This window comes from Tympanuchus pallidicinctus, unplaced genomic scaffold (genome assembly GCF_026119805.1).
Source record: "Tympanuchus pallidicinctus isolate F22 unplaced genomic scaffold, pur_lepc_1.0 scaffold26, whole genome shotgun sequence".
Lineage (NCBI taxonomy): Eukaryota > Metazoa > Chordata > Aves > Galliformes > Phasianidae > Tympanuchus > Tympanuchus pallidicinctus.
In genome coordinates this window covers 8,268,450-8,282,456 of record NW_026294743.1, presented here as the reverse complement: position 1 = coordinate 8,282,456, position 14,007 = coordinate 8,268,450, and the positions used below count along the sequence as shown (strand labels likewise).

The 14,007-nt window shown below is 42.3% G+C and overlaps 1 protein-coding gene across 9 annotated transcripts in view; it reads left to right on the top strand.

The window, feature by feature from the left end:
- Nucleotides 1-8,304, top strand: part of NEK1 (NIMA related kinase 1) — a 53,312-nt gene extending 45,008 nt beyond the window's left edge. For all 9 annotated transcript variants that reach the window (XM_052690156.1, XM_052690152.1, XM_052690155.1 and 6 more), the window contains 4 exons: nt 1,076-1,284; nt 1,652-1,785; nt 2,605-2,737; nt 4,471-8,304. In XM_052690156.1, coding sequence (XP_052546116.1) covers nt 1,076-1,284; nt 1,652-1,785; nt 2,605-2,737; nt 4,471-4,484 — 490 coding nt within the window. In that variant the 3' untranslated portion in view covers nt 4,485-8,304. The remainder of the gene's footprint in view (nt 1-1,075; nt 1,285-1,651; nt 1,786-2,604; nt 2,738-4,470) is intronic.
- The last annotated feature ends 5,703 nt before the right edge of the window (nt 8,305-14,007 follow it).

Sequence of the window (14,007 nt, the reverse complement as noted above, 5' to 3'; positions counted from 1 at the left end):
AGAATGTTAGTACAAATATTATTTGTCTCTGCATTTGTATTCCTGTGCTATTTTTATTTCATTAACAAATGCAGAACACACGAGTTATTTTCAATACTTCATTGCTTATCCTCAGCCCATCTTCCTTCTGCTTCATTTTTAAGGTATTTCTACTTGTTGGCTCTTACTGCCAGTTCCTACTGTTCACATACTAAGATTAGCTGGCAGTCTTAGGAATGGAGGTTTTTGCAGCAGTTGTCCCACACGTATATAGAAAGTGCCCTGAAATCCTACATTTGGAAAGGAACAAAAGATGAAACATAGAGCAGAGGTACAAATTCTGCAGTTACATCTGGCGCTGAAGTGCTGCCCTGGCACACTTGCTGCTTTTGTCTCAGGTTTTCTGTTTTGTTTTGCTTAAGTGAGGGTTCTGATGTGGAATTAAATCGATCTTTCCTGTTCTCTTCTTGAAAAGTGATACCTGCTGTTTCTGGAGCATCAGTTGTGCTTAGCCAAGTCAGAGTAATCCAGCTCTACCTGATCTTTAGTTATCACATCTCCTCTTGAGCTTGTGTGGAAAGAGAACTCTGCCCAGTTTGACTCCCAGCTTACAGTCTCTTAGACACAGACTGAAGAAGAATCTTGGAGTTGGTTGTCTGAGTTGGATTAACTATTTTACCGTAATTAGTATTGTTGTGCTTGCAACACAGGGTTTTATAACAGAGCGTGAGTACAAAGATTGTTTGAACTGATCTTCCTAATAAAGTTTAACAGATCACCTATCTCATCATCCTTCTACAAGATGCTCTAGTGTCTGCTTAGGCAGATCTTTATTCCCTGTGCCTGGCACTGTGTAGTGGTATTAGGACTGTCGTGATGAGCTGTGGATGTAAATATCTTCAGAAAGTGCTAATTTTCTTGATTAACCTAGTAGTTATAGGAAAAGAATTAGTTTAATGTATACAAATGTTGCTCATTTTTCTTCTCGTAAAAGCTCCGCTGTCTTTGGTTTGTTGGCTTAACAAAAGATATGAACTCTTCCTAGAGTTTGTCTTGAAAAGCACAACTTGACGTAGTCTTTGCCACTTTCTCCTAGCATGTTTGGGGAGGCCGATACAGATTTGCAGGAACTCCGGGCCTCAATGGAACAATTGCTTAGGGAGCAGCCTGAGGAATTAAGTGAAGAAGAGGAATCTACTTTAAAGGCTAACGTCATCAAATGCATGACAAATGGTGCAGAGCTGGATGAAGCAGATGAAAATAACCCCAGCAGTGAAAGTGCTCTTAACGAAGAATGGCAGTCAGGTACCATTTGTTAAACCTGTTTCATGAGCTGTTCATTGATGTTAGCAATAATGACACGGAAGAGTTTTGTATTTTATAAGGGAATCAGGTTCTGAATAATAGTTTTTCTAGAGACTTAAAACAAATGTTCTGATGTTACTGGAAGTTTTCAGTGCGTGAAGGTCAGCATCGAAGTACTTGTTTATGTTGCAAATTATGTAGCAGCTGTTTGTTAGGCAGTGACCATAAGTCTTTTTTTTCTCCAGTTGCCTCAAATGTGCTTCCAGGGAAGATCAGGAGGATCCTTTTTAGAATAATTTAATAGCTTTCTGCTGTTGGTGGTTTTCTTTCACTGGTTCTTGTCTACTGTTGTTTTCTTTCTTCACAGATAACAGCGATGGAGATATTGCCAGTGAATGTGAAGAGTGTGATAGTGTCTTCAGCCATCTGGAAGAGCTGAGATACAACCTGGAGCAGGAAATAGGCTTTGAGAAATTAATTGAAGTTTATAATAAAATAAAGGTTTGTGGAATCATAGAATCACCAAGGTTGGAAAAGACCTAAAAGCTCACCCAGTCCAACCGTTCACCTATTCCCAATAGCTCCCACTAAACCATGTCCCTCAACACAACATCCAGCCTTTCCTTGAACACCCCCAGGCTCGGTGACTCCACCACCTCCCTGGGCATCCATTGCAGTGCCTGACCACCCTTTCTGAAAAGTAATACTTCCTCATGTCCAGCCTGAATCTCCCCTGCTGTAGCTTGAAGCCATTCCCCCTGGTCCTATCACTGATGACAAGAGAGAAGAGGCCGACCCCCAGCTCACTACAGCCTCCCTTCAGGAAGTTATAGAGAGCAGTGAGGTCTCCCCTGAGCCTCCTCTTCTCCAGGCTGAACATTCCCAGCTCCTTCAGCCTCTCCTCATCAGCCCTGTGTTCCAGACCCCTCACAGCTTTGTTGCCCTCCTTTGAACACGTTCCAGGGCCTCAATGTCTTTCTTGCAGTGAGGGGCCCAAAACTGGACACAGCACTTGAGGTGCGGCCTCACCAGAGCTGAATACAGGGTAATAAACTCAACTGGAAGCCATTTTAGGAAACCAGATGTGTATGTAGGGCTGCATACTGTGCCAGTAACAAATAGCATTGCGTGGCTAGAATTAATGCTTATTTCTTGAGTCTTTTGTTTTCTTTCAACACAACTAAAATATTAACACAGAAAATCCCAGTGAATTGAAGGAGGAAAGCTTTAGGGTTAACAACAGACTACATGGAGTAAACCTGAACTGTTTTAATCTAAACCCATTTCAGACCTCACCACGTGGATTGTTCTTTTTCCCAGGCTATACATGAAGATGAAGATGAAAATATTGATATTTGCTCAAGCATAGTTCAGACTATTCTGGGAAATGAACACAAACACTTGTATGCCAAAGTACTTCACCTAGTCATGGCAGATGGAGCCTACCAGGAAGGTAATAGCACTGGCAATGATGGTTTGTCCTAATGTTTGTTCTTGCTTACATAAAGAAGTTGTGAGAATACTTTTTAAAACAGATGCTTTGTTGTACAGCTGGTCAGCAATGTAGATTGATGGTTTTTTTTCCCCACAAACAGCTTTTTTATTGCTGCAACATGTGTCAAACTGCCAGTATGCTGACACTCCAATTTAACATTGCATGCATAGAATGAACTGTAATAACAGATGCCTTCTAAAATGTGCAGTATTAATAATGACTTCCTGTGAAACCATTCTGCAGGTTGGGAAGATGAAGTCTAGAATCAAGTTCTGAGAACAAAAAATGATTCTGTTGTAGGAATTCAATTGTGAAGTAATATTTCCCTTTCCAAAACTACTTTTAATGGGTTCTAGTGTTGAAAAGTAGTGATGCTGATTCAGAAAAGGAAACTTCATGTGGGTCTTTATTCTATAACTGCAGTTTCCTGGAAGACCTTGCTGTGGAGATAGAACTCATCTTAGTCTTGCACTAGCTCAGTAATACATGGAGAGCATTGAACTTGCTGGGAGCCCCCTGTGTGTTTGCACAATGTGCTGTGCAGGCAGACAGCTCCTGGGTACTCAGAGTCACTTGGTGCAATGCCACCCAGCCCCCTGTCTGTGAGAAAATGCTGTTGGCTTTTTCTCTCATGTCAAAAAACTAATTGCAGCTATGTAATGTTATCTGGTGCCAAAAGACTTAACTGGGGAAGAAAAGATAGGAATCTGAAAGGTCAGTTATTGTTACAGAAGTTAGAAGCATCACATAATAGTTCTAGGAATGTGTGCAATAATCACTATTTGCTGATTTTCAAATTCTGAGTATTTTAATGCATGTTAACCAGCGTTTGCTAACTGCACCTTTCAATTTCTTTCACAACTATGTTGCAATAGCAAGTGAAGAAATGGTCAAATGATTACAGCTTGCAAAGCTATTTATACAGAAAAGGGAAAAATATGTCTAAAAAGCAGTTCTAAGAACACAATCATTAAAAATAAAAGTCTATATTTGGGACAAATTACTCTTCATGTTTCCTTTATTTGCTGCTGATACAGAGCTGCTGAGTCAGAACAAACAGGTCAGCGTTGTTTTAATTCTGTGTTATGGGAGGATGGCAGAAAAGCATCATAGATACTTTTTCATCCACTTTCAATAACTGGAAAATAAACTGCAGTTGTTTGTCAAGCATCTGGAGGGCTGGCAACGCAAAACAGGAAGAAAATGGTAACCACAGTGTTACCCATTTCTTTTCCTTAAGGTTTCTCTGTTCAAGGATATTTTAAAACTAATCCTGAAAGGCTTCAATGCCAGATTGCTGAAAAAATGTTGGCATACAAATGGTAAGCTTTGGTCTGAGTGAATGCTGTTAAAATGAGCTGACTTCCATCTTGTGAGATGCTGATGAACAAGTGGCTGCTTCTAATAGCTTTGGTTCTGATTCTGTATTCTACAAATCTGTGATTCCCTATGAAACTGTAAAGAAAAGATCATTCTTCCCTTTTGCAATTTAAAGAAAACAAGTGCTAACAAAGGCAAATAAGTACAAAAGCATGTTGAGGAGCTTCTATCTCAAAAGTTTTGTGCTCATCAAGTACTCTGTTGTTCTGTAGGTTGTTCTGTAAGACCAGATTGTGTTTTGCTGGGTTTTATGGCTTGTTTTCTCTACTGTGTCCTTTTCACCCTGCCTTTCCCTCTCATGGTTTTTACAGATAATGACGAATAAAGCTGACTCAGGAAACTCCTTAGTGCTGCACGACACATCAGTGTTCAAAGTCTGCACAGCAGGGTAACAGATTGTAATGAAAGTGTAACATGGGGCAGGAGAAAGAAGAGCTGGAAAGAAGAGTGCTGACAGTATGAAGCAGAGAGGAAAAAGATGCCTTTTACATTCAGATATGTATACACTTCTCTTGTGTGTTTTGCATATGTGGTCATTAAATATTAGATGCCTAAATTTGAAAAAACAAGCTATAATATCTCTTTCTCTTTCTCTCAAAAAAAGGAGTAAATGTAGCTGTTCTGATACAAAACCAATGCCTACAAGGTAAACCTGAGTTCTTGTCATAGCAGCAGCTGGCTGATAGGGTTATGGAGCTGGAAGGATTACAGTGTTGTGAAAGCTGCCATCTCTAGCTGTTCATTTGCCTACTTAAAGTAGTCCTTCTGTACACCTACGTAAAGAAACTGTTTGTTTTTATTTGACCCCTGTGTTTGTATTTTAATAGCATCCTAATCTGGTGGTCCAGTTTCACTATTTCACTTTTTTCTTAATAAAATGTATTTTGAAGCTAATGACTTCTGTCACTTCTTAAGTGTCATCTGAAAAATCTGACAGGCATAGTTTCTAACTGAAGGCAGACTGGTATTTCAGTTAGCGAAACACTTGAGTGTTTTATTTTAGAGGCAGTGCAATTAACATGGAGCCAGAAGGCTTCACTTATATTCTTCCTCTGAAAATCCCAAGTATTTACACTTGAAGTTTTGCCATCCAGTCAATGATAATGCAGAATATTGTTGAAAGATGTTTTCTCTCCTGTTTGTTTTTAAATTCTTATTGTTATTTTCTTGGCCTCACAGCCAGAGGGGAAGGTGTGAAGTGTTACAGGCCAGAGTGCTCCCTGGCTGGTCATCTTTTGGGCCATGTTTGGTAGCTTTGTATCTTCCACCCCTGAAATTAATGACCCGACCCACCTTTTTGTTTCTCCTGTCAAAGCAGTGCTGTAGGAGCCAACATGAGCTACATTGTTTTCGCATCATCACTGCTGAGGTTCAGTTGGCTTATCCATACAATAAGTCTCCTGTTGCAAACCCAATGAACTGTCAGGCTTCCAACTGTGCCCTACTGAAGAAAATAAAATGTTTTTTCCAGCTAGTGTAAGATACAGCAATATGAAACTGCCAGCTTTTCCACCAAGTAACATCAGGTAGACATGATTTAGAACGGATGTGTACGTGTTTTCTGTATAATGGCTTTGTGGAGTTATGATTGAAGTTTCACCTGCTGAAATGTGGTATTTTTTTAAATGTCTGATTTAAGGTAGACCAAAAGGACTCGATTTCAGCTGTATCATGGGAACCTATGGTGAGAAATCTAAAAAAAAGATTGCCTGTTTTACTTGCCCTTAATATGCTGGTTACATTTTTGTATGTGTATTTACCTGATGAACACCTCTTGCTTTATCTGGTGAGGAAATACAATCACTGCTGGAAACTGCTGCTGCTGACCTATGCTTCATCTTTTTAAAGTTTTCCATGCTGAATGTTGGTCCTTCTCAGTAAGCTTCCCTTGCATTCCACTTTTCTTCAATGAGATCATAGTGGAAGGATCCTCATCAGCTTACATCATCCACGATGTTCAGCTAATACAACTCAAAAGAGTTTACACAGACCAAGTCTGCATTATTTTCCTTTTTCAGTACTGCTTTTCAAATTGTATCTTGCACCCTTTAGGAGAAAAGAGGACTAAAATTCTTTAATACAGAGGGATTTTTCTCAAATACAACCTAGGGGTTAGGTTGCGTTCAATTGCTTTTCTATTGAAATCACATCATTACTGACATCCTTCATTTGTTTTGCAGATTGCTGGCTAGCAGATGAAGGCTTTACAGACGTAGAGCTTTTTATCAATGAATGTTCTGAGAAATATGCTTAGACTGTGCACAGCTTTTCAGAGATTAATATTCAGACCTACCAATCAATACTGAATATCCTTGAAAATCCTCAGGAGCTAATTTTAATTTGGCAGTAATTAATTTTGTATGCTAAAGTAATGCCTTCATGTGAAATTGTAGAACTCTATTGAAGAGCCCTGTGCATGAGTACAGTGTAACTGTGTCAGTGATTTCTTTTTAAGGGCAATGCAGTGATCTGCTTGTAGTAACTTATTTGAATTGGTTGAGTATTTGGATTGCATTGATAAAATTGCACTCACTGTGGGTAGCTTTCAGCTACAAATCTAGTACCAAACATACAGAATGGTGGTTTTGGCTCAGAACATCTATTTTGTGTTGTGTCCCTGTCTTCTGGCTTTTATCTTGATCCTTGAAACCAGCTGTAGGTGAGAGAAGGAAAAAGCAATTTAATATATATATGTATTTATAAATATCCAAAACACAACAACAGTAATAGATCTCAGTACCTGCCTGCATTGTGCTGTCCTGCAGATGTGATTACAGTCCTGTCATGAGACTCCTCTGGCAAGGCAAGCTGTGCCATTTATAGCTGTATGTGTGCATTGAGCTTCCTGACCCTCAACTGAATAGAACAAATGCCCACAGCACAGCAGGATCATAAGGAACCTGAGCTTGTAGCCTGTGGCAGGAAGATGAGTCTTGTGCTGTCCCAGCTGCCTTTGTTCTGGGTGGAACAGGTAGACAGTAATCCTACCTAAAGCACTGATGCCTCACGTCTTGTTAGAATCACAAAACCACTCAGGTTGGAAAAGACCTTGAAGATCATCGTGTCCAACCACAACCTGACCATGCTGCCCTAACTCTAACAGCCCTCTGCTGAATCATGTCCCTGAGCACCACCTCCAAACGGTTCTTAAACACATCCAGGGATGGTGATTCAGCCACTTCCCTGGGCAGCCCATTCCAGTGTTGTTGTTGTTGTTGTTTGGCTGTGGGTTTTTTGGGTTTTTTTTTTGTTTTCTTTTTTTGGAAATGGGTGTGAAGTGGCTTTTGCTCTTTGATTTGCTTTACGGTGAGAGTGTATTTAAAGTTACTACTCGAATGTACTTCAAAAAAAGGTGTTACCTGATCAGGCAATGCAAATCACAACCAAAGCACCTCCTTGTTTCTGTGATCTGGAAAGTGAACGGTGAGAACAAAGCTTTCCTCATTCTGTCTGTTCGTGTAGCTGTTTACAGCACTGATGAATTTTTTGGCTCCTACTACTCTTGTCTCCCCCTTGCTCTGATTTGCACAGAAATGCTGTACGTTCATTCAAATATGCTTTCTCAACGTTTCTGAAGTTCTACGACCTTGCACAAATCTGCTGAAAACTCGATACTTCTCCAAGATTTCTCTTTCTACACGTGTTTGTAGGTTAATTACACTCCTCAGAGACAGATGGTCCTCAATTCCACATGGAAGTGTGAGTTCTTAGCACAGTATTTAGCATAAACATTCTGATGTGCCGTACATTTTCTCTATGTTTTCTTCAGGCTGGAGAGCTGGGTGGGAGAAGAAGAGCAAGTGTCAAGCAAGCTTGCTTGCCTTTTTATTTGCTGTGCATTGCTTGGTGTTTGTTTTGTATGACAGAATCATTTAATTGCCTCTACGAGAGCTGAAATATTGGGATTGGGGTTATGTCGTGTACAAAATGCTTCCTGGTGAGCAAAGGGCTGGTTTTCCAAGTCAAGATTAAAATGCCTGTTACACACTTGAAAGTTACACTTTCAAAGGAAAATACGTAAAATATCTAATGATATCTAAGTACAGCAAATATCTAAATTATTTCTTAAATACTTGTGTTTCTTGATGTGTTAAATAACGTGCCTCTATGTTTTATAAATCAGCTATTAAGTTTGAAGCAAACGACGTCACTTTCATTTCTTGGTGGGTTACGGTGGGTTGGTGGGTCGACTGATACTTATTTTCATTTCGTTCTTGCTCCTTTAAGCAAGCATGTAACAGAGATCTGATCTCTTTAAAGCAGAGCAATTACAGAAAACAAGGTTTTGTCCATCAACTGGTCTTCATGGCACCCCTCCTACTAACAGAGGTGCTTTCTGTTCAGCACAGCAGTCGAGGCGAGTGCCTCAGTTTCCGACCTTCGTTGCAGAAGTACAGCAAGAAGCCTTATTTCACACGGCGTGTATTTTATGGATCTAAAGCCTTGGGAGGACGCGAGCGATCGTACGATTCCATGATCTCCGCCTGCCTCCTCTTTCCCTGCCTGGCAGCGGCCGGACCCGCGTGCGCCGCTGTTTCGCCGCGCGGCCGCGAGGTGGCGCCATAACCGCGGGACGCCGTACACGGGAGCAGCGGGGGGGGGGGGGGCGGCGAGCTTCGCTGTGCTGAGCGCGATCCGGTGTGAGGAGTCGGCTCCTGGAACTTGGTGCAGTTGTCTCTCCTTGCACGTGGCCGTGCTCGTGTTTGCTGGGCCCTCCTTGGGGTTGGCTCTGTCCTGCATCAGGCACTTTTTGCTTGGCTGATGGATGGTCTCTTAGGGACCGCAGGCAGCCAGGAGAAAAGAAAGTTCAGTTTTAAATAGCACTGCGGCTCAAGCTGATGCAGATGTGCTGCGAGTATAATGGCACGATAATCCCCTCCTTGACATCCCCTATTTTCTGCTGTGTCCTGCAGGCAGTCCTGACAGTAATCTCTAGGGGAAGGGATGAAGCGTGCATTTTTGCTGATTCCTGAGCACGGGATAAAACTTCTTTCTATTCACATTTGAGGCAAAAATTCTGCCGTCCTCGCTCTGCCGATAAAACGTGAAGCTTCAAGCAGTGCTTTAGGGCTGCTGTTTTTACTTTCTATCAGTTTCCCCATCAGCAGTCAGGAGCCCCCGCTGCTGTTAGTTTTATTGCTTCTAGAGCTACTTTCAGTGTTACCACAGTAATTTTCAAGCGGTACAGGGCCTTTTCTTCTGAAGAACAGAGCGATCTGATGGGGATATGGGAAAGAAAGAAAGCTCGAGGTACCATTAACGATTATCAGAGCTTTCTCCACTGCAGGGCTGTCCTAATCTCTGATCGCTGCTCAAGTCAGACAGTCTCCTGATGAACTGCCCTTGCTGTCACACTTTCTCACCTGTTGTTTTGCTTCCTATTGACCTGTAACAACTGCTCATAAAGGTGTCTAAAGGACAGCACACGTCTTATTTGCCAGTACCGTAGAGCCCTTTGTTCATCCTTTCCCCCTGATGTTAGTTTGGAGAACTTAAATGGTACCTTGGAGTACTTTACCGTTGTTCTTCAGCCTTTCTTAGGGAAAACCAGAGGGTGGAAATGATCGTGGCAGTTTAGCTTCTCTGCAGCACACATTTGGATTTCTGCTGGACATGTTGTCGTGCTTTTATAATTGTGATATGTTAGTGTTTTCTAGTGTTTTCTGCTTAACAGATGTAAAGCCTCAGAAAAATAAACCTTCTAAATAATAGTAAACATCGATGACGAATTCTTTCCACTGCACTAAAGCATCTTTAATGCAATCCTTAGCCATTACCAATGAAGTATCTTTTTTCAGCTGTTGACAAGCCTGATTGAGCAGTGTAGTGTCCTGTTCTACCCTGGACTTCAGTATGTCAGTGCTCACAGTGCCCTAAATAACTCAACTCCCTGTATTCACTTAATTCCCCAGAGCACTTCCTTTTCTCAGATGTCCTCTCTTGCTTTCTCTGCACTGGGCAATCTTGTTTGTCCAGGAAGAGGCTCCAGCAAACTCTGCCTGGAACAGACAGCAGGGTTAAGTGTTGCCAGCTGGGAAAGGGAGCAGCGTTCAGTCCTGTCCCACAGCATTTGTTAACCTTGCGGTGATACTGCAGTAACTACTGGGCTTGGAAAGGCAGTAGTTAGATTGTCTCTATAAATATCAGCATCTATCTGCGCACGCAGCAGTGGAGCGCGGATGAGCCCTGCGATAAAGCTTCCCCTCCTCACAGTGAAACTTAAACTTCAGAGATAAACAGCTGAGTTCTGTCAGATCTCACTGTGACCTGCGAAGATTCTTTGGTAGTGATTATTGGGACCAGCAGGACGAAACGTGTGCTTACCCTCGTGCTTGAGCTCAAAACACAGCACCCTCGATTGAAGTGGATGGATTGGAGCCAGGTCACCTGACTCCGAGCTGCAGTCAGCGAGGCTCCGAGCTCATCTTCAGTTGTGTTTATTGTGCTGAGGGGAAAGCAGTGTCCATCAGAAGGGTGGGTTGCCACAGGTGGAGGCACAACTGAACCGCTTTGTTAGGGCTGCTGGAGCTCATCTGTTAAGGGTGATCTAAGGCTGGAAGAGAAAATTACATGTGAATACGGAATGAAACAGGCTTGCTTGGGGAGCACGAGGTGTGCAGTGCAGAGTGTTTCTCTGGCATGAATCAAGTGCTAAAGGATGTACCAAATACTGGGGTGTTTTTGATTCCTGACTCGATTTCTAAACTAGAAGTTACTGAGGCCTAAAATCAGTCAAATAAAACAACAGGGAAGCCTTGTCTGCTTGTCTTGCATCCGTTTCTTCCTAACATCGTTATAGTCACTCACTCACTGCCTTTTCTGAAGGAAGCTGGGAGAAAAGGGCTGAGCACAGCCCTGATGACGTGAAGAAAAACACAGAAGGAAGCAGCAGGGAGGCCAAAGTTTCGACCACTCTTCCTCCTTTACCCAGGAAAATTTTGGTGACCTCTTGCCACCTCCCACGGGAACCTTTAAACTGACAACAGCGCTTGCCAAGTAAATACAGAAGATTGCATTAAAACAGGATGGTTTCTGATTTAATCCTCCTGCAGTTGGTGAAAGCAAGTTCAAGTTCCCGCAGCAGCTACAGCACACCGACCTCATTCATCCAGGCGGCAGTAAATGCGGGTACAGAGCAGGACTGCTTAATAAGAATGCTCACAGGCTGATGGGAAAGCAGCACGCAGGAAAACACCTAGCAGGAAAACACCTAGCACAGGCCGTTTGCTGACAGCTGTGTTGGCCACAGCTGCCTCACCTATGTTTGAGGACTGTGGCATCCTTTGTTTCTTGTAGGTGTGTCCTCAGAAGAAGAGTGGTGATAGAGCTGCGTTAGCGATTTGGAATGATGCTTGCTGACAGGTTTCACACGTTGTTGGTGCCCCAGTCACATCCATACTTTGTTTTCTGTCACGTGTGAGAAAATAATTCCATAAAATGAGTTTTACTGTAGCTTGTATAACGTGTGTATTCAAGCAGAATTTAGGGGCTGATTCTTAGCGACAGAGATGGAATCCAGCTGCCTGTTTTCTTTGGCCCTGAGAGTCAGATCGATATGATTTACATTTTCAGAGCAAAGGAAGAGCTGGAGGGGTGGTTTTGAGGGATTTTCTTCTTTTTGCTTGCCTTAGTAAGTAAATATTTTACAGACCAAATCCCCAGTTCCACAGAATCGGTGACTCCAGGCTGTGGGAGAATATAAGTAAGCACAAAGGCTGGAATTTATTGCTAGTAATGATCTATGAGATAAGATTTTCAACTGAACTAGAGCAGAGAGCTCAATTGCCAGATGTGTGGGAGTGAAAGTGACACAAATTCACAAACACACACAAATCTTTGGCAATCCCAAAGCGCTTCCATAGGCCTATAGCGCCAGGAGCCTCGAGGAATTCATTTTGTGTCTCACTGTCTTCATCAACTTAAAAGCCAAGTCCCAAGCTTTATAAAAGACATCCAAAGTACTGCCACGAATACTTCATACATTTATCTCACTTTCTAAATCTTATTATAGACAAAGAAAGGGGTTTTTTGGTCTGAGTTTCCCTCCTTTGTAAAGAACCCTAGGAGCAGAATGACAGTGAATGCAAAAAATCACTGGGGAGTTTGTCCTTGAATTCACCCACTATCATCTCAATGTCATTCAAACTTTTTCAGTGCTCCATCTAAGCAGCTTTTCTTTCAGAGTCACGTTTTCCATTGGAAACCCTTGCTTTTTGCTTGTAACCTATCACCGATGGGAATGGATGGTATGGTGCTCACATCCCAACCTCTGCCTTCAATCTTATCTGCCATTACCAGAGACTGTAGATGTGTGAGTCCATAAAAAAGAGCTTCCGTGTCCTTTGGACGATGCAGCGAGTATCAACCTGTGCTAATGAGCGTGCAACTTTCCTTCTGTCTGTGTGTTCCAAAAAAGGATGCTGCAGTCAAAGAAAATGCTTTACGGTGGGATAAGACCTCTGCTTTCACTGGCTTTGGATGAAAGTGACAGAGCAGTTTATATGCTGTAACTTACCATCATTTCTCATACTTCAGTAAACAAACCCTAACAAAACCCACTGCGTCACTCATATTTTGATACCACAGCAGAGCTCTGTAAGTGCGGCAGAGACGTTTGAAAAGTAAACACACTGATAATTCTACTTGCTTGTCAGATAGCTCTGCACAGCAGGCAGTTTTAGGAGGAGAAAAGCTATTTTAAGGAAGTAAATCTTTTTGAAGAAACTAGCTGAGCATGCTTTTAAGAACTAGCATTACAGCTCAAACAGATTTTATGTTATTTTTTTGGCAGGCTATCAAACTATTGCAGCACTCACAATACTAAAATGGCTTAATTTAGAGTTTAAACAAGCTGCAATGAGTTTCATGTGCAAGGATGGCACGTGTTTGTCCTGGAGCATCTTACAAGTCTCTGATCCTAAGCCTGGGAGTGTGGCACAGCTCTGTACACCAGGACTCAGTTCTGGGATGGAATCAGACCAAGCGAACTCCACAGCAGAGGAGATGCAGGCAAAGGGAGGGCGGCGTTTTCTGACAGATCTCTTGATTTGAACGATGGGAGGAACTGCAGGAGGCACCCTAAAATGCACACAAACGACATTATAGATATGGCCTTACTGTTGCTATGTATTTTTTAACAGCAGTTTTCATTAAGTGTCCTTTAAGAGAAAAGCACAACTGGTTTTTAAGAGCTGCTCCCCTGTAACTGCACGGAAGCCTTGCAGTAAGTGAATTAGACACCTACTATCAGGTGTTTGTTTAAACCTGAAACAATGTCTGGGTTTTCATATGGTGTCACGCAGTTGCTCAGATCCCGTATTGGGCATTTGAATAGAAATAACATCCCTAAATCATCTGTTACAGAGCCTGTGCTCAGATTGGGCCTGAAAACTTGGCGTTGAGAAAGACTGACAGGAGTGCTAACAGCAGGTTCCAAAGATGTGCCTGGTGTGTAAGTGTGGAGATGGTCAGAGGCTCCAGCCTGCTACTCTTTCAAGGACACTTCCTCGAGGGTGGGCCAGGAATGTTTGCTCTGCAGGGCTTCATTGTACCCTAGCAGATAAAATAGTGCTGTGGACTCTTTCCAATTCATAAAGCTTACTAACTTTGTCCATCTCTCAGGATTTTAGAGAGTGCAGCTCCAGTGCTTTTCCAGAACTATAAAATGTGACCAAACACAATATTTAGGATCTGTAGACCCGATCTAGCAAACGCAGCCTTCACCAATGCCCACAACAAACCTCTCTTTGCACAGTCCACATGCTTATAAAGTGCCTGACTCTCCTCAGCAGTTCCAGCTCCTTCTGTCTGATATCCTAATTTCTGCTCCAGTGTGCAGACATTTAGCT